A 27,737-nucleotide genomic window follows, 5' to 3' on the forward strand; every position below is an offset into this window, starting at 1 on the left:
CTGGAAGCAGGCCCAGCTCCAAATGAGTGACCAGACGATTTAGCACGACTCTTGCAAGGGTTTTCCCTGTGATGGAGAGCAGCGAGATTCTTCAGTGGTTGTCGCATACTTGCCGATTGCCCTTCCTCTTGTAGAGGTGTATGATGGAAGCATCTTTAAGTTCCTGAGGAATGGATCCTTGCTTCCAAAAGGACAGGAACAACTCGGTGAGCTTCTCGATAAGTGCAGGACCAGCTTTATAGATCTCTGCGGGTATGACATCTGCCCCTGGGGCTTTGCTGCTGGATAGCTGGCTGACAGCTTTTGAGACTTCAGCTACTACCGGTGGGTCATCCATGGCACTGTTGATATCAACCTGGAGAACCCTGTCTATTTCCTTATCGTTAACAGATGACGGTAGTTGAGGATGGCTTCAAAGTGTTCAGCCCATCTCTGCAGGATCTGAGCCTTCTCCGTAATGAGAGATGTACCATCTGTACAGAGGAGGGGGGGAACTCCCGAGAGATTGAGATCCATAGAGAGTGTTGAGGGCTTCATAGAAATGCTTCAAGTCGTTTCTGTCAGCGTATCCCTGTATGTTATCTCCCTTGGCGCTCAGCCAGGCATCCTACATTTTACACAGTTTATTCTGGACTGTCCTGCAAGCACTGGTAAAAGCATTTTTCTTGGCAGCTGAAGATGGGTCGTTCTGACAAACCCTATGAAGATAGTGCTTTTCAACAAGTAGAGCCTGTATCTCCTCATCATTCTCATCAAACCAATCGTGCTGTTTGCGGGTAGACAGTCTGAGCATCTTCAGTGCAGATGTATGGATATCATCCCTGAAGTGTTCCCAGTCGTCCCCAGCGCTGCCTGCGAGGTGTAGGTCAGCAAGCTTGATTTCTAAGTCTTCAGCCAGTGCTGAAGCTATGCTGGGGTTCTTTAGCTTGGCCGCGTTGACTCTTTTCATTACCTTGCTTCCTTGTGGTCGCCTCTTGCGTCTGATGCGGAGCCTCATTTTGGAGACGATGAGCCTGTGATCTGTCCAGCAGTCAGCACCACACATGGCCTTCGTTAGTCTGACACCCTGCCTGTCTTTTCTCCTGACAATGACATAGTCGATAAGATGCCAATGCTTAGAGTGGGGGAGTGCATCCAGAAGGCCTTGTTACGGATAGGCAGACGGAAGGTTGTGTTGGTGATGAGGAGGTCGTGTGCTGCACAGGTCTTCAGTAAGAGTAGGCCGTTACTGTTACACTTGCCCACTCCATGCCTCCCAATGACTCCCTGCCAGATTGCAGAGTCACACCCTACTCTTGCATTGAAATCGCCAAGCAAGATCAGCTTGTCGGTACTGCTCACTGCTGATAGTAGGGCGTCTAGTTCTTCGTAGAACTTGTCTTTCATCTCGTCCGGGTTGTTCATTGTGGGGGCATAGGTGCTGATCAGGGTGGCTTGACTTCTGTTCTGTAGCAGAAGCTGTAATGTCATAAGCCGGTCGTTCGCACCCTTTGGTAGACTATCAAGTTTCCAAACAAGGTGACTCCTCACGGCGAATCCAACTCCAGCATCACAACGCTCATCACTGCTGCGACCACTCCAGAAAAATGTGTATCCACCTCCAGTTTCAGTCAACTGACCTACGTTGGCAAGACGAGTTTCGCTCAGGGCTGCAATGTCAATGTTGTACCTTGCAAGCTCTCTGGCAACTAAGGCTGTTCATCTCTCTGGTCTGTCTGCTGTAGGGTTGTCCAAAAGCGTGCACATGTCCCAAGAGCCAATGGTGAGCGGTGTCACCTTGTATTTTATTTTGTGTGTTCAACCTCAAGATGGGATCCCCGCCAGCCGCGATAAACTGGCCAGCGTGTAGTGAAGCAGGAAATGTTTAGGGCACCTTTTCTAGCCCCTTCCTCATCCTACAGAGGTGAGTAGTGCGTTCCTGAAGAGGACTGCTCAGCCGCCCACGTAGTCGCCGAGTTCCACTGCTGCTTCGGTCAGCAGAAAACGACCATTAGACCTGAGCCGCCTGCGTGCGGATCTGTGACTACAGCTCCCAGTGTATCCATACCTGCTGCTTCATCGCTTGCCCATCGCTACAGGACTTCAAGGGTTAAACATGATGATGGTGGTGTCGAAACAAGCGTTTGATTTTGATTAAAGTGAGGGAGAGTTGTGCAGTGTCAGCCTCACTCTCTCTTCCGAATTCCCATCAAGATCCAGTGGCGAGACAAGACTCAAGACATCTGGAGGTGGGACTAGGCACAGTGGATGACCAGGACGTCTTCTGTGTCTTGTCCTGCTCTTCGCGTTCCACGATGCTTGCACAGACCGCCTCTTGACCGTTGGACCTTCCATTGGTCTCTTCCGATCAATCCGCCGGACTCTGTCTTCACATACTGGGATAGACATCTCCCTGTCTCACTGAGAGTTGAGACCCGTCGGCTACCGGCTTGTCGAGGCCGTTGCCCGGGGTGTGGCTGCTGTCGCATGCAAACAGCTACGGGGAGCCCACAGGTGAGAGCTGCATGCCAGGTGGGGACAAAGGATGGACAAACAGCCCTGAAAGGACGCGATGTGTTCCCCCACCAAAGGTATTACCCCTCCCTGACACCTTGCTGCCCAACTGAGGCTTTTTTCTTCTCCTCCCCACTCATGAGTTTAATTGTGGAACCCCTTTGTCCTGCTCCAGCTGGACAGCTTTGGAACTTGGAACATTCTTGTTTGGTTCCGTTGGGAAGCTTTCTCTTTTGTCATCTACTGGGGATTACCCTCTGCATTTTTTCATGCTCCAGTACACTAATTCCTCCAATTATCAGTGAACTAGTCACATGCACATAATGTTTTGGCTTTAACTATTTTGTATGAAATGGTTTCCATAGTACATGAAATGACCAGTCAATGTCAAATAAGATTGAACAAAATCAGCCTCCCTTTCATTGTAACCACTTCCGACCTTGCAATGCATGCACTCTTATTGTTTATCCCTGATTTTGTTTCATTCTGTGATTGGTGACCAGGCCTTCAAATGCCAAATCCTTAAACTCTGGAATTCCTTCCTAAAACTCATGTTTTCCTTACCTCTACTGGTAAAAGACTCCTCTTTAAAAATGTATATTTCTGATCAAGTATTTCTCTTCAAGACTTGGTCTCAATTTCATTTAATAATGTTTCTGTGAGGCATCTTGTAATGTCTCTACAGTGCAAAATGTTATGGAAATGAATGTTCTTGTTGCTGTACTTTTGCGTGGCATTGACCTTTTTTATCTTTGCATCTTGTAGGTGGAAGGAAACGAGGTGCCTCCAGGTCACACCGTCAGTCAGTTTGAAACACGTAGAGTCCGCACAATTAAGGCTGGGACCTTAGGGAAGCTTGTAGGAAATATATTTACAGCTTTTGATAACAACGATTTCAGCTATATCAGCATATTCCTCTCAACATACAGAGCTTTCACTACTGCTGATCGTGTGTTGGAACTCTTGCTGGACAGGTGAGAACAATTAAGTGGCATCTCTTGTTTAATGGCAGTGGTAGAAAGGATTTTTTTGGTCAGGTTGTTATTTTTCATGTTGTTAATCTGAAGCTCATCTTCTGGAAATATCAACAGTCACTGGTCATGGACTGAGCATCCTGACCATGAGGTATGGGAACAAAATTAGACCATTAAGTCCACTGAATCAGCCCCACATTTCAATCATGTCTGATATGTTCCTCGACCACATTTCCCCTTTAATCTCCTTACCAATCCAAACCCATCATTCTTTGCCTTAAATACACCTGGTCTTCTGTGGTAACGAATTTCATAGATTCACCACCCTCTAGCAGAAGAAATTCCTCTTCTTCTTGGTTCTAAAGGGTCAGCCCTAAGTCTGTGCTCTCAGATCCCAGTCTCTTACAAATAGAAACATCTTCTCATCCACTCTATTCAGGCCTTTCAGAATTCTGTAAGTTTCAATGAGATTCCCCCCTCATCCTTATAAGTTCCATTTGAGTACAGACCCAGAGTCGTAAATGTTTCTCATTCATCAAGCTTTTCATTCACAAAATAATCCTCATGAACCTCCTCTGGACCCTCTCCTCAAGGTCAGTATATCCTTCCTTGGATGTAGGGCCCACAATTGCTTTCAATATTCCAAATGTGGTCCAACCAGAGCTTGCCATGATGACCAGACACCTGTATTAAAAGTTTATTACCATTCCTGAGACTTGTTGTTTGTAGGTTATAGCTACCTGCAACAGGTAATATTCTGAATGTGTAAATGTCTGGAAGGGTTGGAGGATTAAAAAATAATTTGTTGTTGTGCCCAATGTAAAGTTTCTAAATTGAATATTTAAAACTAATCCTGATTAGAAAATCTGAGATGTTGGTCAAATCTGTTTATTACTGAAATATGCAAGATATCACAATCATTCTGCAGCAATGGCACATAAAATACTTTTTAAGTGCCATCAGAGATAAGACTGGTTTCTCCTTGTCCTGTTCCCCACACTTACTGTGCTTCACAAGTGGTCAGTTGGGGTCACTGCGCACAACTCAGTAGTGGTGCTAGCCAGTGTGCCCCAACTGAGTTGATGACCTTTGTGTTCTGACTTTAGAGAAACAAACTGCATTTGGGGAAGAAGAGTTTACCAAATGTGCTATGGTTAGGAAAGCTTAAAATTGGCAAAACAACCACAGAAGATTTTTCTTGAAAGCTACGAGCTTGTGATCTGGTTTGCACTGTCTGCAAGGGTGTTGGAAGTATTAGTAACAATATGCTTGAAAAGGAAAGTATTGCATGGCCGTGTAGAAGGAGTGGAGTTTACGTATAGCAGTTTCAAGAGCTTACACAGGTCTATAACAGCCCGAATGTCCTTAACCGGTGGAGTCTATGATTTTAAGATAGAAAATGTCACTATGTTAAAAATGGTGACATTTCTCATCTCTTCCCTCTGTTTCCCCAAACATGTTTTCATGAATATTTGGGCACTGTTAAACAGGTGAATGCAGCAAAGGCACATATGTGAATATTGAGCAAAGATAATAGTTCAACACTAAGCTATAAAATGTTAAATAGGAATTAATAGAAAGAGCTTCAATGAACAAGACCAAGGCTTGAAGTTTTGAATCCTGAGTCTTCAGGGCTTTTCCATGGTTGGAAGACAATCCTAGATGCAAGTGCTTGTTTAAAATGACTTGATTTATGCTTTGTAAGAAATCACAAGTACGGAAACTTTGACCCTTCAAATGGAATTCTAAATTCTTCAGAAACGAATGCAGTAAACAGACAGTAAGTTCAATCTAACAAGTCTGCTTCAATCAGAATGCAGGAGAGGTGGTGGATCATGTATAAAATATGAGAGGTAGTGGCACAGTGGATATCACTGGTTAGTAATCCAGAGAGTCAGAACAAAATCTGGGAATCCTGGTTTAAATCCCACCACAGCAGATGGTGAAATTTGAATTCAGTAAAAATCTGGAATGAATGATCTAGTGAACCAGATGGGTTTTACTACAATGGTTTCATGGTCATCAATGTCCTTTAGGGAAGGAAATCTCCTGTCTTTATATGATGAGCCCTACATGACTCCGGATCCACAGCGATTGTGGTTGACTTTCAAATGGCCTCTGAAATGGAGGGCAGTTACAGCTGGGCAATAAATGCTGGCCCAGCAATGCTCACAACCTGTAAAATGAATTTTTTAAAATGTTTTGAATCTTCAAAAGTGGACACTTTTCCTGACTATAGCAGTCACATTAAAGAAGCTATTAGTTGCCTTTAATATTTGTATCATTCCTAGAGATTTGAAAGCTTCTATTTTAAAAATTGCAACGTCACAATACTTTCAATGGAATGATTATTTAGGTCTTGGAGTTAAGGTTGATCTGGCACTGTTGGACAATGAAACAAGGATAAATATATTGAAAAAATGGATCATCTCTGCTGCACCCGCTGCGGCCTCATTTTTGGTGTCCTGTAAACTTCCTATGAAGGTTTTAAAGGAAATTATTCATTGCAGTCATACATCTAGAGTGACTTGCAATTATAGAATCCCTGCAGTGCAGAAGGAGGCCATTTGGCCCATCAGGCCTGCCCTAAGAACTATTCCTGTAACCTCCATTTGTTTACTCTGACACTTTTAATAACAGCCAAATGTCAATGCAACTGTTTTCATAACTTTTTTCCTGACCAATTGCTGGTGCAGAAACTGTGATAGTCTAAACTATGAGGAAAATCATAAGTGTTTTCCAGGGGCACTTGCAGTCATCAGACGGCAAGTTCAATCCAATGTGTAACCACATTCAGAAATTATAAAATATTAAAGAAATGAGTTTGCCGCTTCCTTCCACATCTCCCTTGCACGCTCTGTCTCTTCCCAGTTGCTGTTATCCATCTGGAGTGTGGCAGATCAGCTTATCAAGGGTTTAAATACCAAATCCTTAGTCTGCAAGGGTTCATTTTAAATGGCCAGATGCATATGCTTTTTGGAAATGATTTAATTTGTGCGTTTTGATGAATTGCAGGTATGGAAACCCCCACAGCCCCAACTATATTGCAGATGGAAATTGTACTTCTCCAGGAACAATTGCAGTGATCAGAGAGTAAGTTAAATTCTGCTTCATCCCAAACAATGCAAAAACAGAATTGCTGGAGAGACAGAAATTCTTGTAAGATTATGTGGCAGCAACTTTCTGAATGCATCTCATGGAAGTGCCATTCTGAACAATATCAACTGAATTAGAGACTGCTTGATACAGGAAAAAAATCTGTAATTTGTGATTGAAATTTTATGAACATCTGATCAAGTCTTATTGAGACTGTTAAGTGGGAGCTGATCTTCCTTCAGGCAATGGGACCCAAGGCTGCACGCTACCAATAGTGACCAGTTAAGAGACTGCAGCTGGGCCTACTATCCAATTTAGGATGCAGTCTAGTCTCAAGAGCTTCTGGTCCAATCAGATGGATGGCAAATTAACAGCCTCTCCTCCAGTGGCTGCTGAGGATAGGGCATCTCAATGATGGGTTGGGGGGGTGCCAGAAACTTGAGAGATTGGTGGGGTTTAGAAGCTGCATTTATATGACAACAGAAACTGGTGCAGCAGCCCCTCAAGGCAGGAAGTGGTCCTCAGTTGGTATTGTAATTGGCTGCCCAGTGGTTTTGCCAAGCTGCCCAAGTGCCACACTTTTGGCAAATATGGCATAGCACTGGATAATGATTAGGCTAGACTCCTGATTACTCCCAGTATTTTGCCAAGATTCATACCCCCTGGCCCATCACCAATTATCCAGGAAAGTGCAACACTATCGACACAGCATCAAAACTCTTCAACGAGTAATTGGAAAATGATTTGCCCTTCAGGCATTGTTCACTTCCAGTGTCTGGTTATACCACAAAGTTCCATTTGAAATTTCGAAGATTTAAGAAAAAGTCACCATCTCATGCATTTATGAGTATCTTGAGTGTGATTTGTTTTATAAACCCTGCAGATCAAGATTTGAAATACTGCATCTTCAGTTCAAAGAGGTGTCACGGAGGCGCGGGGGAGGGGGGGGGGGGTGGTGGTGGCGGGCGCGGCAGCAATGTTTAATGGGTTAAATTTTGAATGCAAATACATGCTTAAACTGATGTGCTGTATGACTACAGCGATGAGGACTTTGACATGCCAAACTGTGAGTTAGTTTCAATGCCACGTTCTTCAGAAGCTAACTCAGTCAAGAAGTAAGCCTGATCCAATATCTGACTAAACTCTATTTCATTCAGAATCTGTGTAAAAGGGAATTGCTGGCTCTTCCTGTAAGAATCATGTAGGAACAGCTTCATATAATAATGTAGTGAAAACCATTCCAGACCACAACACTGACATTACTGCCTCTCTCTGCATTTGCCTTATTCCTCGGCATTTCTAAATGAAAAATACATTAGTACAGAATAAAAGATGATGCATTGATGCAAATCAGCTGATCAAAGGTTGAAATATTGAATCCCGGAGTCTCCTGTTTTTGATATGAAGACCACTTGTGGATGCAAGCGTTTGTTTAAAACCACTTTTCTTTGTGACCAATTGCACCTGCAGAAACTGTGACAGTCCAAATGGTGAGGAAAATGGAAATCGTGTATCTGCAGGAACCATTGCAGTAATTGGAAAGTGAACTTAATCTGATGTGTGACAACAATTCCTTCTTTCAGAACACCATAATGTAAATGTGAATGGCTGTGGAGCTAGCAGTTCCTACAGATAATGTAGGAACTTGCTCATAAAGGCATGTAATAGTGCAGCAAACATCATCTAGACCATAGCAATTACATGAAAGGAAGTGACTGAGGTCTGGCACAGTAGCACAATGGTTAGCATTGCTGCTTCACAGTCCCTGGTTTGATTCAGCTTGGGTTACTGTCTGTGTGGAGTTTGCACCTTCTCCCTGTATCTGCTGTGGAATTCCCAGCCTCTGACCTGCTGTTATAGCTGCAATATCTATAAGGCTGGTCCAATTTAGTTTCTGATGAATTGTAACTCCCAGGTAGAGATTGTTGGGAATCGGCAATGATGATGCAATTGAATTTCAAGGGCGATAGTTGAAATCAAGTTACAAATGGTGCTGAATCATGTAAGGTCATCAGCTAACATGCCCACTTCTGATCTTATGGAGGGAAGGTCATTGAATGAAGTAGTTGAAGATGGCTGGGCCGAAGACACGCACTCTTCTGAGGAACTCGCGCAGTGATGTCCTGGGTCTGAATTGACAGACCTCTAACAAGCACAACCATCTTCCTTTCTGCTGCTTGCAACTTCAGCCAGGGGAGAGTTTTACCCCTGATTTCCCATTGATTCCAGTATTGCCTGGGTTCCTTGATGTCGATGGCAATCACTTTGAACTTGTCTCTTGATCTCCATTCTCTGTGTCTGTGATGTGGCCAGGTGCTAAGTGACCCTGACTGAATCCAAACTGAACACTTGAGCACAGGTTATGCTGTATGATAGCACTGTTGATGGCCCCTTCCATCACTTCCCTGATTGAAAGTAAACTGATGGGGTGGTGATTTGCTGGGCTGCATTTTGTGTGCAGAACCTACCTGGGCACATTTCCACGTTTTTGGGTAAATACCAGTGTTGTCGTTGGACTGGGACAGCAAATTCTCAAGCAGAAATCTTCAATACTATTGGTGTAATGTTTCTGGGGTCCTTGCTTTGAGGTATCCAGTGACTTCAGATGTTTCTTTATGACATGAAGTGAATCAAATTTGCTGAAAACAGGCATTGATTATGCTTCGGTCATGGAGGCCAAAACGGATCATCTACTTGGCACTTCTGGGCAAAGATTTTTGCAAATACTGCTTCAGCTTTGTCTTTTGCTCAGATGTGCTGGGAGTGGAGATAATTGTGGACTCACCTCTCCAGTGAGTTGCTTAACTGTCCGCCACCATTCATCAAGAGATGTGGCAAGACGGCAGAGCTTGGCTCTGATCCACAGTCTATCACCTGCTGCTTATACTGTTGGGCAGCAAATAGCCCTGTGTTGTAGTCTCACCAGGCTGACGCCACATTTTTAGGTCATCCTGATGTTGCTCCTGGCTTGTCCTCTTGTACACTTCATTCAACTAGGGTTGACCCCCAGCTTGATTATAATAGTGAGGAAGTTGCCACACCATGAAGTGTGTGCCCTGTTCGACAAAACACAGGTGGTGTTTAAGGGGGGATGGGGGTTTTAATGGGTTGAATTTTGAATGCAAATACTTGCTTAAAATGACCTGCTTTATGACCACAGCCATGAAAACTTTGACAGTCCAAAGTGCGAGGAAGATAAAAAGTCATGTTCTTCAGAAACCAACTCAGTCAAGAAGTAAGTTTGATCCAATCTCAGACTAAACTCTGCTTCATTCAGAATCTGTGTAAAAGGGAATTGCTGGCGCTTCCTGTAAGAATCATGTAGGAACAGCTTCATATAATAGTGTAGTGAAAACAATTCCAGACTACAACAATCACATTACTGCCTCTCCCTGCTTTTGCCTTATTCCTTGACATTGCTAAATGAAAAATACATTGGTACAGAACAAAAGATGATGCATTGATGCAAACCAGCTAATGAAAGGTTGAAATATTGAATCCCAGAGTCTCCTGTTTTTTAAATGATGGCCACTTGTGGATTCAAGCGTTTGTTTAAAATCACTTTTCTTTGTGACCAATTGCACCTGCAGAAACTGTGACAGTCCAAATGGTGAGGAAAATGGAGATCGTGGTTCTCCAGGAATCATTGCAGTAATCGGAAAGTAAGTTTAATCTGATGTGTGACAGCAATTCCAGTTCATTCAGAACACTACAATGTAAATGTGAATGGTTGGGGGGCTAGCAGTTCCTGTAGATAATGTAAGAACTTGCCCATAAAAACATGTAATAGTGCAGCAAATGCCACCTCAGCCATAAAAATCACATGAAAGGAACTGACTGAGGTCCTGGCACACTAGCACAATGGTTAGCACTGCTGCTTCACAGTGCCAGGTACCTAGTTTGATTCCTGGCTTGGATCACTGTCAGTGTGAAGTTTGTACCTTCTCCCTGTATCTGCGTGGGTTCCCTCCCACATTCGGAAAGATGTACTGGTTTGGTGCATTGACGTGACGAGGGGAATTCCCCAGTAACTTAATTGCAGTGTTAATGTAAGCTTTACTTGCGACAAATATTTATTTTTGTCTAATGTTTGCATTATTCCTAGAGGTAGTTTTTAACTTTTTTGTGGGTGTTTGGGGGGAGGAAAGAGAGAAAAGGGGAGTTTTTTTGGGTGATGGCAAAGTCCTGCTGCTGGTCCTGAACTGGCATTGGACCCAGGGCAGCATGTTGCTGGTGGTTGCCTGCTGCCATGGGCCTGACCAATAAATGGTGTTGCCTGGTATCCAGAACTGCCTGTCCAATCACTAGGATGTTTCAGCAACCACCTCTTCAGTGCTACTGGTGGCCATTGCTGAGGTTGCCTCCAGAATAGGCCAGGATCTATCTGGTGACTTCCCCAAGTGGTGGCCATGGTTGGCATGAGCAAAATGCCTGTGGAGGTAGGAAGTGATTGGCTACTTTTTGATCCATACATGGGATGTGTCCATCACCTTGCTGTTTATACTGTTGGGCAGCAAATACCCCTGTGTTGTCATTTCACCAAGTTGAAGATGCATTTTTAGGTCAGCCTGACATTGCTTCTGGCTTGTCCTCTTGTACACTTCATTCAACTAGGGTTGATCCTGCAACTTGATTTATAAAAGTGAGGAATTTGCCAGGCCATGAAGGGTGTGCCCTGATCAACAAAACCAGCTGATCAAGGTTTGAAAGATTGCACCTTCAGTTTAAAAGTGGGGGGAGGGGGTAATGGGTTTAATTTTGAATGCAAATACTTGCTTAAAATTACCTACTTTATGACCACAGCCCTGAAAACTTTGACAGTCCAAAGTGTGAGGAAGATAGGAAGCCATGTTCTTCAGAAACCAATTCAATCAAGAAGTAAGTTTGATCCATTGACTGAATCCAAACTGAACACTTGTGCACAGGTTATTCTGTGTGATTTGCTGGGCTGCTGCTTGTGTGCAGAACCTACCTGGGCATATTCCCACATTGTTGGGTAGACTCCAGTGTTGTAGTTGCACTGGAACAACTTGAAAAGGGGCACAGCAAATTCTCAAGCACAAATCCTCAATACTATTGGTGTAATCTTGTTGGGTTCCTTACCTTTGAGGTATCCAGTGACTTCAGATGTTTCTTTATCACATGAAGTGAATCAAATTTGCTGAAGACTGGCATCAATGCTCCTTGGGTCATCAGGGAGGCCAAAATGGATCATCCACTTGGCACTTCTGGGCAAAGGTTATTGCAAATGCTGCTTCAGCTTTGCACAGATGTGCCAAGAATGGGGAAAATTGTGGACCCGCCTCCACCTGTTTAATTGTCCACTACCATTCATGATTAGATGTGGCAAGACTGCAGAGCTTGGCTCTGATCTACAGTCTATCACCTTGCTGTTTATGCTGTTCAGCAGCAAATAGCCCTGTGTTGTAGTTTCACCAGGCTTGCGTCACATTTTTAGGCCAGCCTGGTACTCCTTGTCCTCTTGTACACTTCATTCAACTAGGGTTGACCCCTAGCTTGCTTATAAAAGTGAGGAATTTGCCAGGCCATGAAGGGTGTTCGACAACACCAGGTGATGAGGGCTTGAAATATTGCCCCTTCAGCTTGGGGGTTGCGGGGGGGGGTGGTGCAGTTTAATGGGTTGAATTTTGAATGCAAATACCTGCTTTATGACCACAGCCATGAAAACTTTGACAGTCCAAAGTGCGAGGAAGATAGAAAGTCATGTTCTTCAGAAACTAACTCAGTCGAGAAGTAAGTTTGATCCAATGTCTGACTAAACTCTGCTTCATTCAGAATCTGTGTAAAAGGGAATTGCTGGGGTGCTGGTTCTACCTGTAAGAATCATTTAGGAAGAGCTTCAAATAATAGCATAGTGAAAACCATTCCAGACCACAACAGTCACATTACTGAGTCTCTCTGCATTTGTCTTATTCCTCAATATTGCTAAATAAAAAATACATTGGTACAGAACAAAAGATGGTGCATTAAAACAAACCAGCTGATGAAAGTTTGAAATATTGAATCCCAGAATCTCCTGTTTTTTAAATGATGGCCACTTGTGGATGCAAGCATTTGTTTAAAATCACTTTTCTTTGTGACCAATTGCACCTGCAGAAACTGTGACAGCGCAAATGGTGAGGAAAATGGAAATCGGGTTTCTCCAGGAAACATTACAGTGGTCATAAAGTAAGTTTAATCTGATGTGTGACAGCAATTCATTCAGAACATGACAACGTAAATGTAAATGGCTGGAGAGCTAGCAGTTCCTGTAGATAATGTAGGAACTTGCTCATAAAGGCATGTAATAGTGCAGCAAACACCATAGCAACCATGTGAGAGGAATGTGAGACCCTGGCACGGTCGCACAGTGGTTAGCACTTCTGTTTCACAATGCCAAGAACCTGGTTCAATTTCCGGCTTGGATCACTGGACTTTGCACATTCCCCCTGTGTCTGTGTGGGTTTCCTCCCACATTCTGAAAGATGTGCAAGTTAGGAGGTACGTTGACTTTAACAGGTGCCGGATTATGGTGACTAGCAGAGTTTCACAGTAATTTAATTGTAGTGTTTATGTAAGCTATACTTCTGACAAATAATTTTTTTGTCTAATGTTTTCATTATTCCTAGAGGCAGTTAACTTTTTTTATCCGTGTGTTTTGGGAGAGGGAGAAGGAGGTTTTGTGGGTGAAAGCAAAGCCCTCCTGCTGGTTTTAAAGTGGCATTGGACCCAGGGCAGCATGTTGCCGGTAGTCGCCTGCTGCCATGGACCTGATCCAATAAATAGTGTTGCCTGGTCTCCAGAACTGCCTGTCCAATCACTGGGATGTTTCAGCAAACACACGTTCAGTGCTACTGGTGGCCATTGCTGAGGTTGCCTCCAGAATAGGCCAGGATTTATCTGGTGTTTTCCCCAAGTGGTGAGCATGGTTGGCATGAGCAAAATACCTGCAGAAGTAGTGAGTAATTGACTACTTTTTGATCCATACATGGGATGTGGGTGTTCCTAGCTGGGCCAGCATTTATTGCCTGTACCTAATTGCCTTGAGAAGATGGTGGTGAGTTATCTTCTTGAATTGCTATTGTCCCTGAAGTGTAGGTACATCAATGGTGCTGTTAGGGAGGCAATGCCAGGACTTTGACCCAGCAACAGTGAAGGAACGGTGATATATTTCCAAGTCAGGATGGTTAATGACCTGGAGGAAACCTGGGAGGTGGTGGCGCTCCATGTGTTTACTCTTTGTCCTCCTAGGTGGTAGAGAACATGGGCTAACAAGATTGTTGAAGTAGGTCTTGGTGAGTTCCTGCAGTGCATTTTGTAGCTGATGTACACTGCTGTCACTGGTGGAGGAAATGAATATTGAAGGTGATGGATATGGCTGCTTTGTCTTGGATGGTGTCGAGTTTCTTGTTGGAACTGCAGTCATCAATGGGGAGAAGAGTATTGCATACCACTCCTGACTTGTGACTGTAGAAACTGAACAGGTTTTGAAGAGTCAGGAGGCAAGTTACCTGTTGCAGAATTCCCAGCCTCTGACCTGCTGTTAGAGCTGCAATATCTACAAGACTGGTCCAATTTAGTTTCTGATGAATTGTAACCCCAGGATAGAGAGAGTTGGGAATCAGCAATGATAATACAATTGAATTTCAAGGTTGGATTCAAGTCACAAATGGTGCTGAATCATGTGCAGTCATCAGCAAAATGCCCACTTCTGACCTTATGACTTTATGGGGAAAGGTCATTGAAAGAAGCAGTTGCAGATGGCTGGCCAAGGACACACTCACCTGAGGAACTCATGCAGACATGTTCTGGGGTGAACTGACAGACTTAACAAGTGCAACCATCTTCATTTCTGCTGGGTACATTTGCAGTCACTGGAGAGTTTTTCCGCTGATTTCCCATTGACTCCAATATTGCCTGTGTTCCTTGATGCTGATGGCAGTCACTCTGACCTTGCCTCTTGATTTCAATTTCTTTTGTGCCTGTTTGAACTAAAGCTGTAATGTGACCAGGAGCTAAGTGACTTGACTGAATCCAAACTGAACAGTTGTGCGCAGGTTATGCTGTGTGGTTTGCTGAGTTGCTGCTTGTGTGCAAAACCTACCTGGGCATATTTCCACATTGTTGGGTAGATTCCAGTGTTGTAGTTGGACTAGAACAGCTTGGATAGCGGCACAGAAATTCTCAATCTCAAATCGTCAATACTATTGGTGTAATGTTATTGGGTTCCTTATCTTTGAGGTATCCAGTGACTTCAGATGTTTCTTTATTTCATGAAGTGAGTCAAATTTGCTGAAGACTGGTATCGATGATGCTTGGGTCACCGGGGAGGCCAAAATGGATCATCCACTCGGCACTTCTGGACAAAGGTTTTTGCAAATGCTTCTTCAGCTTTGTCTTCTGCACAGATGTGCTGGGAGTGGGAATAAATGTGGACTTGCTTCCTCCAGTGAGTTGTTTAATTGTCCACTATCATTCACAATTAGATGTGGCAAGACGGCAGAGCTTGGGTCTGATCCACAGTCTATCACCTTGCTGTTTATGCAGCTGGGCAGCAAATAGCCATGTTGTAGTTTCATCAAGTTGAACACCGCATTTTTACATCAGCCTTGGCTTGTCCTCTTGTACACTTCTTTCAACTAGGGTTGGTCCCGCAGCTTGATTTATAATAGTGAGGAATTTGCCAGGCCATGAAGGGTGTGCCCTGTTCAACAAAACCAGCTGATCAAGGTTTGAAAGATTGCACCTTCAGTTTAAAGGCGGGGGGGGGGAGGTAATGGGTTTAATTTTGAATGCAAATGCTTGCTTAAAATTACCTACTTTATGACCACAGCCCTGAAAACTTTGACAGTCCGAAGTGTGAGGAAGATAGGAAGCCATGTTCTTCAGAAACCAACTCGGTCAAGAAGTAAGTTTGATGCAATGACTGAATCCAAACTGATGTGTGCAGGTTATTCTGTGTGATTTGCTAGGCTGCTGCTTGTGTGCAGAACCTACCTGGGCATATTCCCACATTGTTGGGTAGACTCCAGTGTTGTAGTTGCACTGGAACAACTTGAATAGGGGCACAGCAAATTCTCAAGCACAAATCCTCAATACTATTGGTGTAATCTTGTTGGGTTCCTTACCTTTGAGGTATCCAGTGACTTCAGATGTTTCTTTATCACATGAAGTGAATCAAATTTGCTGAAGACTGGCATCAATGCTCCTTGGGTCATCAGGGAGGCCAAAATGGATCATCCACTTGGCACTTCTGGGCAAAGGTTATTGCAAATGCTGCTTCAGCTTTGCACAGATGTGCCAAGAATGGGGAAAATTGTGGACCCGCCTCCACCTGTTTAATTGTCCACTACCATTCATGATTAGATGTGGCAAGACTGCAGAGCTTGGCTCTGATCTACAGTCTATCACCTTGCTGTTTATGCTGTTCAGCAGCAAATAGCCCTGTGTTGTAGTTTCACCAGGCTTGCATCACATTTTTAGGCCAGCCTGGTACTCCTTGTCCTCTTGTACACTTCATTCAACTAGGGTTGACCCCTAGCTTGCTTATAAAAGTGAGGAATTTGCCAGGCCATGAAGGGTGTTCGACAACACCAGGTGATGAGGGCTTGAAATGCTGCACCTTTAGCTTAAGGGGACGGAGTGGGGTTTAATGGGTTGAATTTTGAATGCAAATACTCGCTTAAAATGACCTGCTTTATGACCACAGCCACGAAAACTTTGACAGTCCAAAGTGCGAGGAAGATAGAAAGTCATGTTCTTCAGAAACTAACTCAGTCGAGAAGTAAGTTTGATCCAATGTCTGACTAAACTCTGCTTCATTCAGAATCTGTGTATAAGGGAATTGCTGGGGTGCTGGCTCTACCTGTAAGAATCATTCAGGAAGGGCTTCATATAATAGTGTAGTGAAAACCATTCCGGACCACAACAGTCACATTACTGAGTCTCTCTGCATTTGTCTTATTCCTCAACATTTCTAAATGAAAAATACATTCGTACAGAACAAAAGATGATGCATTAAAGCAAACCAGCTGATGAAAAGTTGAAATATTGAATCCCAGAGTCTCCTGTTTTTTAAATGATGGCCACTTGTGGATGCACGCATTTGTTTAAAATCACTTTACTTTGTGACCAATTGCACCTGCAGAAACTGTGACAGTCCAAATGGTGAGGAAAACGGAAATCATGTTTCTCCAGGAACCATTACAGTAATCGGAAAGTAAGTTTAATCTGATGTGTGACAGCAATTCCATTTCATTCAGAACACCACAATGTAAATGTGAATGGTTGGGGAGCTAGCAGTTCCTGTAGATAATGTAGGAACTTGCTCATAAAAACATGTAATAGTGCAACAAACATCATCTAGACTATGGCAATCACATGAAAGGAACTGACTGAGGTCCTGGCACGGTAGCACAGTGTTAGCACTGCTGCTTCACAGTGCCAAGGACCCAGTTTGATTCCTGGCTTGGGTCACTGTGTGGAGTTTGTACCTTCTCTCTGTGTCTGTGTGGGTTTTCTTCCACATTCTGAAAGATGTACTGGTTAGATGTACCTGAACAGGTGCCGGACTCTGGTGATGAGGGAAATTTTACAGTAACTTAATTGCAGTGTTAATATAAGCTTTACTTGTGACTAATATTTATTTTTGTCTAATGTTTGCATTACTCCTAGAAGTAGTTTTTAACTTTTCATGGGTGTTTGGGGGGAGGGGACGTGGGGAGGAAAGAGAGAAAAGGGGAGGTTTTGTGGGTGATGGCAAAGTCCTGCTGCTGGTTCTGAAGTGGCATTGGACCCAGGGCAACATGTTGCTGGTGGTCGCCTGCTGCCATGGACCTGACCAATAAATGGTGTTGCCTGGTCACCAGAGCTGCCTGTCCAATCACTGGGATGTCACCTCAGTAACCATCTCTTGCAGCTGAGGTTGCCTCCAGAATAGGCAGGATTTACCTGCTGATTTCCACAAGTGGTGGGCATTTTGCCTGTGTAGATAGCAAGTAATTGGCTACTTTTTGATCCATACATTGGACGTGGGCATCAGTAGCTGGGCCAGCATTTATTGCCCATCCCTATTGGCCCTCCAGAAGATGGTGGTGAGCTGCCGCTATGAATTGCTTTTGTCCCTGAAGTGTGCGTACATCCATGATGCTCTTAGAGAGGGAATTCCAGGACTTTGACCCAGCAACAGTGAAGGAATGATGATATATTTCCAAGTCAGGATGGTGAATGACCTGGAGGAAACTCGAAAGGTGGTGGTGTTCCATCTGTTTAACTCTTTGTCCTTCTAGATGGTAGAGGTCATGGGTGAATAAGATTGTTGAAGCGGGCCTTGGTGAGTTGCTGCAGTGCATCTTGCCACTGATGTACACTGCTGTCACTGATGGAGAAAGTAAATATTGAAGGTGATAGATATGGTACCAATCAAGCAGGCTGTTTTGTCTTGGTGTTGAGCTTCTAGTGTTATTGGAACTGCACTCATCAATGGGGAGAGTATTCCATACCACTCCCGGCTTGTGACTTGTATATCCTGAATAGGTTTTGGAGAGTCGGGAGGCAAGTTACCCGCTGCGGAATTCTCAGCCTGTGACCTGCTGTTATAGCTGCAATATCTATAAGGCTGGTCCAGTTTTGTTTCTGATGAATTGTAACCCCCATGGTAGAGGTAGTTGGGAATCAGCAATGATGCAATTGAATTTCAAGGGGTGATGGTTGAAATCACCCCTTTCTGCTGGTTGCAAATCCAGCCAGAGGAGAGTTTTACCCCTGATTTCCCATTGATTCCAGTATTGCCTTGGTTCCTTGATGTCGATGGCAATCACTCTGACCTTGCCCCTTGATCTTCATTCTTTGTGCCTGTTTGAACTAAAGTTGTGATGTGGCCAGATGCTAAGTGAGCCTGACTGAATCCAAACTGAACATTTGTGTGCAGGTTCTGCTGTGTGATAGCACTGCTGATGGCCCCTTCCATCACTTCCCTGATTGAAAGTAGACTGATGGGATGGTGATATGCTGGGCTGCATTTAGTGTGCAGAATCTACCTGGGCACATTTCCACATTTTTGGGTAGATACCAGTGTTGTAGTTGGACTGGGACAGCAAATTCTCAAGCACAAAGCTTCAGTATTATTGGTGCAATGTTTTTGGGGTCCTTACTTTGAGGATGCCAATGACTTCAGATGTTTCTTTATTACATGAAGTGAATCAAATTTTCTGAAGACTGGCATTGATGATGCTTAGGTCACCAGGGAAGCCAAAATGGATCATCCACTTGGCACTTCTGGGCAAAGGTTTTTGCAAATGGTTCTTCAGCTTTGTCTTTTGCACAGATGTGCTGGGGGTGGGGATAATTGTGGACTCATTTCTCCAGTGAGTTGTTTACTTGTCCACCACCAGTCACAATTAGACATGGCAAGACTGCAGAGCTTGGCTCTGATCCACAGTCAATCACCTTGCTGTTTATGCTGTTCAACAGCAAATAGCCCTGTGTTGTAGTTTCATCAGGCTTGCTCACATTTTTAGGCCAGTCTGGTGTTCCTTGTTCTCTTGTACACTTCATTCAACAAGGTTGACCCCCAGCTTGATTAAAAAAGTGAGGAATTTGCCAGGCCATGAAGGGTGTTCGACAAACCTAGGTAATGAAAGCTTGAAATATGACACCTTCAGTTTAACAGGGGGCGGGGGGTGGTTCAATCGGTCTAATTTGGATGCAAATACTTGCTTAAAATGACGTGCTTTATGACCACAGCCGTGAAGACTTTGACAGTCCAAACTGCGAGGAAGATGGGAAGCCATGTTCTTCAGAAAACAACTCAGTCAAGTAGTAAGTTTGATGCCATGACTGAATCCAAACTGAACATTGTGCGCAGGTTATGCTGGTTGATTTGCTGGGCTGCTGCTTGAGTGCAAAACCTACCTGGGCACGTTTCCACATGGGGTGGATTCCAGTGTTGTAGTTCGATTGGAACAGCTTGGATAGGGGCACAACAAATTCTCAAGCACAAATCCTCAATTCTATTGGTGTAATGTTTTTGAGGTCCTTACCTTTGAGGTATCCAGTGACTTCAGATGTTTCTTTACATGAAGTGAATCAAATTTGCTGAAGACAGGCACAGATGATGCTTGGGTCACTGGGGAGGGCAAAATGAATCATCCACTCAGCACTTCTGGACAAAGGTTATTGCAAATACTGCTTCAGCTTTGCACAGATGCGCTGAGAATGGGGGAAATTGTGGACCCGCCTCCGCCTGTTTAATTGTCCATGACCATTCACGATTAGATATGGTAAGACTGCAGAGCTTGTCTCTGATCCATAGTATATCATTTTGCTCTTTATACTGTTGGGCAGCAAAAAGTCCTATGTTGTGGTTTCACCAGGCTTACGACATATACTTAGGTCAGTCTGGTGTTCCTCCTGACTTGTCCTCCTGCACACTTCATTCAACTAGGGTTGATTCCCCAGCTTGATTATAATAGTGAGGAATTTGCCAGGCCATGAAGGATATTTGATAAACCCAGGTGATGAAGGCTTGAAATACTGCATCTTCAGTTTAAGGGTGTGGGAGGTGTTTAATAGGTTTAATTTTGAATGCAAATACTTCCATAAAATGATATGCTTTATGACCACAGCTATGAAAACTTTGACAGTCCAAACTCCAAGGAAGATAGTAAGCCATGTTCATCAGAAATTAACTCAGTCAAGAAGTAAGTTTGATCCAATCTCTGACTAAACTCTGCTTCATTCAGAATCTGTGTAAAAGAGAATTGCTGGCGCTTCCTGTAAGAATCATGTAGGAACAGCTTCATATAATAGTGTAGTGAAAACCATTCCAGACCACAACAATCACATTACTGACTCTCTCTGCATTTGTCTTATTCCTTGACATTTCTAAATGAAAAATACATTGGTACAAAATAAAAGGTGATGCGTTAGTGCAAACCAGCTGATCAAAGGTTGAAATATTGTATCCCAGAGTCTCCTGTTTTTTAAATGATGGCCACTTGTGGATGAAAGCGTTTGTTTAAAATCACTTTTCTTTGTGACCATTTGCACCTGCAGAAACTGTGACAGTCCAAATGGTGAGGGAAATGGAAATCGTGTTTCTCCAGGAACCATTGCAGTAATCAGAAAGTAAGCTTAATCTGATGTGTGACAGCAATTCCTTCTTTCAGAACACAGCAATGTAAATGTGAATGGTTGGGGAGCAAGCAGTTCCTGTACCTAATGTAGAAACTTACTCATAAAGGCACATAATAATGCAGCAAACACCATCTAGACCATAGCAATCACATGAAAGGAACTGACTGAGGTCCTGGCACGGTAGCACAGTGGTTAGCACTGCTGCTGCTTCACATCACCAGGCACCCAGTTCGATTCCTGGCTTGGGTCACTCACTGTCTGTGTGGAGTTTGCACCTTCTCCCTGTATCTGCATGGGTTTCCTCCCACATTCTGAAAGATGTACTGGTTAGGTGCATTGACCTGAACAAGTGCCAGACTATGGTGGCTAGGGGAATTTCACAGTAACTTAATTGTAGTGTTAATGTAAGCTTTACTTGGGACTATCTGAATGCTTTTTAAAAGATAAAATTTTACCTGCCTCTACTACTACCTCTGGCAGCTTGTGAGTAAGAAAACACTTCACCACCCACTGTGTGAAAATGCTGCCCCTTTGGACATTTTTGCATCTCTCCCCTCTCACCTTAAACCTTAGACTCCCATACCTTTTGGAAAAGATATTGACTACCTAGCTTGTCTATACCCCTTCTGGGCAAAGGTTATTGCAAATGCTTCCTCTGCTTTGTCTTTTACACAGATGTGCTGGGAGTCCCCATTTTTGAGCATGGGGATAATTGTGAACTCACTTCCTCCAGTGAGTTGTTTAATTGGCCACCACTATTCACAATTAGATGTGGCAAGACTGAAGAGCTTTTTGTTTCAAATCATTTGACCTGGCTGCAAGTTCTTTGTTTGAAATGACTTAACATGTGCTTTATAATCAATAGTAGCGATGGAAAATTTGACGAATCAAACTGTGATGGGAATCTAAGTTCACCAGAACCAAGTGCACTAATCAGAGAGTAAGTTTAATTTGATGTGACTAAATTCTACTTCATTTGGAATACAAGATTGTGAACTGTTGCCATCCCTATATTTAAAAAAAATTAGATAGAAACTTTCTCATGGAGGCCTCCCATAACAGTGCAGCAAACACCATTCCAGACCATATCTATCATGTTAAACTGCTGGATTGCCTCTAAAAGTTGTTACTGCAGCAGAAGCCCATTGTGACTGCCCTGGCTCTCCAAGAGAACATTATGACTTAGTGCCATTGTCTTGCCTTTTCCCTATTTCCCTGCACATTGTTTATAATGTAATCATTGAACACTTCGTTTGAACCTGCCTCCATCACAATTCCAGATGGTGTATTCCAGATCCAAACCACCCGTTGTGTGATATTCTTTCCTTGCATCACATTTGTTTCTTTTGCAAATCATTTTAAATTCTTGCCCTCTCATTCTTGATCCCTTCATGAACAGAAACAGTTTCTTATCTAATCTATCCAGCCCCCTCATGATTTTGGACGTAACTATTCGATCTCCTCTTAGCCGCTGCCACGCCAAGGAGAACAGTCCAACTGTGAAGATGTTCAATGGCGTATGCATGATAAAATTGCATCAACATAAATATCCAGAATTCTGTTTACCTCAACTATTTCTAACCCCCATCCCCGGCCACACTACTTGTGAAAGTTTCAAAAACCGCCATCTAATGCAGTCATGCACCTGGAGAGTGGCCGTTAACAAAACCAGCTGATCAAAACTTTAAATAGTGTTTTTTCATGGTGAGCAAGCAATGGTGTCTAGATGCTTAAAATGACTTGACTTGGGCTTTGTGGCAAATTGCAGGTAGGGAAGCCTTGATAGTCCAAACTGATGATTCTTTGTGTTAAGAAAAAACACTTTCAAATGTAATCATTTATTAGCAGATTGCATCTCTCATGTAATAATGAATAATTCATAGATGAATAAAAACCATAGGTACCTATTTTTTCTTTTCAAGATTGTTGGGGTCATTTTAATTCCCTGGATCACTTCGATTAACTCACTGGAGACCTAAACCCAGGATTATTCTGATCTATGTAGCTCTTTACCTAAGCTCTAAACTCATCATACAACAGAAAACAAAGTTATTAGCAAAAGCTTTTAAACAGCCCATAAGCAATAATGTGGAATTAAGCTTTGAATCTGAGTAGTGTATATCACGGACAATACTATATACACTGAAGCTCCAGGTCAAATGTTGAGTTGGAAGCTTATGTTTGAGGGTTGAATTGGGAATGGTCCGTTTAGAGCTTGAGTTTTTTTTTGTTAGAGTTGAGAGAATGGGATGTTGTCTCTGGACTTGAATTTCCTTTGATTAAAGGAAATGAGAGCAAGAAATTGGTGACAAACAGAGAGGAATCAGTCCTTGACAGGCATGTGAATGGTAAAAGAGTGATTTAGGGATCAAATGGGGAATCTATACATGGAGGCAAAGGACATGGCCGTTAAATGAGCACTTTGCATTAGTCTATACCAAAGAAAATGCTGTCCAAATGAAAGAGAAGGTAATTGAGGCACTAGATGAACTGGGTTTGGTTGGAGAAGTATTAGAAAGATTGGCTATTTAACAATGATCTAGTCTTCATGATTTACCAGACATCCAAGGATAGTTAAAGTGCAAGTGGAACCTGCAAAATTGTCCACAACAAGTGGAACAAGTGCAAGTGGAACGTGAATAACTTGTCCATAACTGTCCAATCCTAATTACAGCAATAACGCCAGAGCACCTGAGAATTGCAGAAGTTACAACCTTGTTAGAAAGGTGTGAAGATAAACCTAGTTAGTGGGAAAGCACTTAGAAATGATATTCTGGGCTAAAGGTAACAGTTACTTCGAAAAATGTGATTTAATTTTGAACAATTAAGATTTTATCACCATGTTAGTTTAATTATATATTTGGAGCGTGATCTATTTAAAACCCACTGAGCCAAGCTTGAAATACTGAATCTTCAGATTTGGATTTAATTGTGAATGAAAGTCTTGTTCATTTTGTGCTTTAAAACCAGTTGCAGTCACGGAAACTATGACAGTCCAAACTGTGAGGAAGATGGAAATCTAAGTCCACCAGGAATGAGCGAAATAATCAGCAAGTAAGTTGCATTTGATGTGTGACTCAATTCTGCTTCATCCGGAATGTAATGTGAAGGGAAATTGCTGACGATTCCTGTAAGATAACGTAGGAATTTCCTTGAAGACATTCCATTGCAGTGTATTAACTGACAACAGCAATCACATAATACTTGCACCATTTCAAGAGATGCGAGAAAACTGTCAGTGCAAAACGTGTTTATTAAATAGTAAGCAATTTTAATGACCAAAGTCTTGAGTTGTTTGCCTCAGTTTAATATTCATGGACTATGCAGCAAGGATGAAATATTGGGGAAATGGATGCCCCCCACCTTCTCTCCCCTCTCTCCCCATTGCACCCATCCCCAGTCCCAATTGCCTTGGCCCTCCAGCCTTGTGGCAATGCCCTATAAACTTCCTGCGAAAGGTTGAAGGGGAAAAAGGAAATCACCATCCATTACAGCGATACATCTGCAGTGCAACCTGTTCAACAAAATGAGCTGATCCAAGTCCCAAAATGCATAATTGATTGTTTGGGTTGCTTTGAACAACTAACCACCACTGTAGATGCGTGCAACGTTTTAAAGATTTATTTTGTGATCAATTGCAGATGCGAAAACTTTGGCACTTCAAACGATGATAAAATTTTCCAGACAAGTTTTCCAGAACCGACAGCAGGGCTCAAAAAGTAAGTTTTGAACTAATATGTAATCACCAAATGCCTCATTCAGAATGCGATGAAGTGAAATTACTGGAGAGCCAGCAGTTTCTGTAAGATTATGTGGAAACTTCTCCCATGTGGACATCTCATTGCAGTGAAGTGAGCACCATTCCAGACCATAGCAGTCACATTAGAAAAACTGGTGGAGAGAGTTTAAAAAATATATACATCAGCACAAAATGTCTGAAACTCTCGAGTTGGGTTGATTGGCTGACAATATCAAGGTCTTGAGTGACTTTATCTTGGATTGACATTTTTGGACCTTGCATTAAGGGTATAATTAAGTTGGTTTCCCTCTTTAACCTTGGCTTCTCTACAATATACTTCAAACTTCTTGTGAATGTTCTAATAGAAAATAAATTGCCCATCTGGTGAAATCATTCATCTGAACTGTCACTTGTTCCTGGTATCCTACCTTGGTAGACTTCTCACTAAGTTTTCATTTGTCCAGCTGGTTTCTAAATTAATGCTGTCAAGTACTTTTTCCAATTGTTTGAATCATGTTAGTTGAGACCTGCCAAGGGTATTTGACTGTAGGCAGTATCACATACAATGCTGCAGAATACATTGGCGATTGGTGGGAATGCTGTATATATTAAAAAAATTTGACCTATACCGATTTTTGCTGAGGTCATTTTATGGCAGTGGACCAAGTCATCTGTTAACTGAGTTGAGACCTGGGATTAAACCCATGGGTATTCTGATCAATACAACTTTTCAATTAAACTCTGAGCTATTTAACAGGAAAGAAAGAAAAGGCATCAAAAAAGATTGAGTAGTGGACTTGGAGTTTGGTTTCTGTACTCAGGCAGTGGTTCTTTTCTCGGTTTATGGCTTGCTCACTAATTTGTTTTTTTTCTGAGTGGAAATATTGTCTTTTGTCACTTTGGTTAGTGAGAATGACCTGAAAGACCAAGGAGCAAAAAACAAATCTGCTTGTGATCAAATTGAAAAGCATGTTTGTGTTGTATTATAAAGAGAAATAGTCAGTTTGGAGGAAAGACAGTTTTCTAGGAATGCTTTCTCTTGCAATGAAATAGCAAGCAATTCCAACAGGAATGCACTGACACAAAAGAAACCACTCATCAATCTCTGTACATGTTTGAAAATGGTACGCAGAAGAAAACCCTATACTCAACCTAACTGTTGCAGTACCTACCATGCCAACCCCACCAAGAGATCTGTGACCTCTTGGAATGAGCAAAAAAAAAGTTTATCAAAATCTGAGGCATGAGGGAGGGAGAAATCCTCCAACCCCCTAACTAACTCATTTTAGATTGGGGAAACTAATACAGGAGACTACATCTGTTCTGGATGAATGTTATGTGAGTCCTATTTATTGTACCAGGATGTGCATACACAATAATGAAACAGGAAGGGGCCAAAATATTGCTGATTCCTCATTGAGGAAAGCGTAAATCACATTAAGATAATGTGCTAGCTGGCCAGTTACTTAGGAAGTTGATCTCTACAACCCTTTTTGGGTAGAGTGAGGGCAGTATGAAACTCTTGCCTTTGTTTTCCACAGTACCATGATTTTTGAACTGTTGGCATTGTGTTTAGTTAAGCAAATACCAAGAACAATTTGTATTTAAATGACATTAATGTGGTGAAACATCCAAGATACTTCATAGGAACACTGTTGAACAAAGTTGCAAAAATGACTAAAAGCATGTTTGAAAACAGGTGTTTTAAGGAAGGTCTTTCAAGAGGAGGGAGAGGCAGAGGTTTGTGATGGAGTTGACATTGAAAGTGCAATAAAACTCAGATGCCTCAAAACACAGAACTGGAGGAAAGTGCACAAAGTCCACAAACTTGGTGATTTGCAAATGAAGCATGTGATGTGAGGAAGAAAACACCTTCACATTGATTTGGGATGCACTGCCTAGCAGGGTGGTGGAGGCAGGTTTAATCGAGGCATTCAAGAGGGCACTGGATGATTACTTAGAAAAATATGCAGAGTTCTGTGATACTGTGTGTATAATTATTTGAAATATTACCTAAGATTACAATTATTTCCAGTCCTATTGTGTCCTTGCATTTTTCTCCAGTGTCACCACAGTCTTGAGTATTTTCAGTGTTGGCTTTCAGAAGCGACCATTCTGGGTACTGAAAGGAATGCTGTTGAGTAATTGAATCTTAACAGAAGTTTCAGATGACTCAGTGGCAATATACTCCCTTGTTAATTATGTGTTGTGAACAGGGGTTTTATTCCAGTGGGATCACAGATTAGTGCTTTGGGCCAAATTTTCTCAGCTGCAGGTACTGATTAAATTATACCATAATGAGTCAGCAGGGTAGAGCCTCTTTAGCTCTAACTTATTCCCAACTGGGTATTTTGTTGCTGGAATAAAATTTTATGGTTGTGATCTTTTGAGTTTCTTTCTTATATCTTTTGAGGATTACTGGTTAGGTGTTTTTAATGCCTACACTACTTGATTTGAGCAATACCAGGCAAGAATTTCTTGGTGCAATAAATCATCCTGGTTTCCTCCTGTGGTCTAATTTCAGTTGTAAAGCCATTGTTTCCTCTAGTGAAGGTAACTACCTGAAATATATGTAACTTTTCCATGGCATTCTTCCCCTCTCTATCTCTGATATTTTTCTTGAACCTAATACTGAGATTTCTGATCCTCTTGTGCATCTTGGATTTCCTTTGTCTTGCTGTGCTTTCAGCTGTTTTGACCCTTAACTCTGGAATTCCTATGCAAATGTTTAAAAACTATCATTTATCAAGGTTCAGGTCATGCAGCTGACTTCACTGACGGAATTTACTGATATTTCCAAAAATTCCAGTACTTCACTTTAAATTGATTCCGTATCCTTAAAAATTTAGGCCACCAGTTGTGGGACTGATTTGAAAGAACAGTTATCCCTGGATTTAATTTGTGATCTGAACGCTATCATACTGAATACAGATGAAGTAAAAATTGTCCCTGCAGTGCAAAATATTTCTAAGAATGAGTCATCTCATTATCGAACAGCATAAGACTATTACTGCATGTGACACAGCAAGCCACTGCCACCTCCCCCATCCACCCCCATTTTAATAAGAATGAAATTGGTTAGTCTTAGTAGAGTCTGTGCATGCGTGTAGTCCACACAATATGGAGTTACTGAGAACAGATGCGTGCAACTTTTAAAGGCATGTCCTTCTGTTTCAATTAATGGAGCAAAAAAGGTAATGTGTCATAGTCCAAAATGACTATAGGCTGCTCTCCCTCTCAAACATTTAACCTGAAGATCCTAAGGCAAGGGACAAGATTGAGAAGGTGGGGCTTTTGTG

General features: G+C 42.5%; 1 protein-coding gene across 2 annotated transcripts in view; it reads left to right on the plus strand.

Moving 5' to 3' along the window:
• Window positions 1–27,737, plus strand: part of LOC145347939 (ral guanine nucleotide dissociation stimulator-like 1) — a 90,424-nt gene that overhangs the window by 21,551 nt on the left and 41,136 nt on the right. For both annotated transcript variants that reach the window (XM_080195926.1, XM_080195927.1), the window contains exons 3-12: window positions 3,259–3,467; window positions 6,483–6,560; window positions 12,681–12,752; window positions 15,397–15,471; window positions 16,273–16,347; window positions 16,711–16,782; window positions 20,619–20,690; window positions 21,565–21,639; window positions 23,670–23,753; window positions 24,341–24,418. In XM_080195926.1, the coding sequence (XP_080052052.1) occupies window positions 3,259–3,467; window positions 6,483–6,560; window positions 12,681–12,752; window positions 15,397–15,471; window positions 16,273–16,347; window positions 16,711–16,782; window positions 20,619–20,690; window positions 21,565–21,639; window positions 23,670–23,753; window positions 24,341–24,418 (890 nt within the window). The remainder of the gene's footprint in view (window positions 1–3,258; window positions 3,468–6,482; window positions 6,561–12,680; window positions 12,753–15,396; window positions 15,472–16,272; window positions 16,348–16,710; window positions 16,783–20,618; window positions 20,691–21,564; window positions 21,640–23,669; window positions 23,754–24,340; window positions 24,419–27,737) is intronic.

This window comes from Carcharhinus amblyrhynchos, chromosome 9 (genome assembly GCF_965287045.1).
Source record: "Carcharhinus amblyrhynchos chromosome 9, sCarAmb.v2.hapA, whole genome shotgun sequence".
In the NCBI taxonomy this organism is placed as follows: Eukaryota; Metazoa; Chordata; class Chondrichthyes; order Carcharhiniformes; family Carcharhinidae; genus Carcharhinus; species Carcharhinus amblyrhynchos.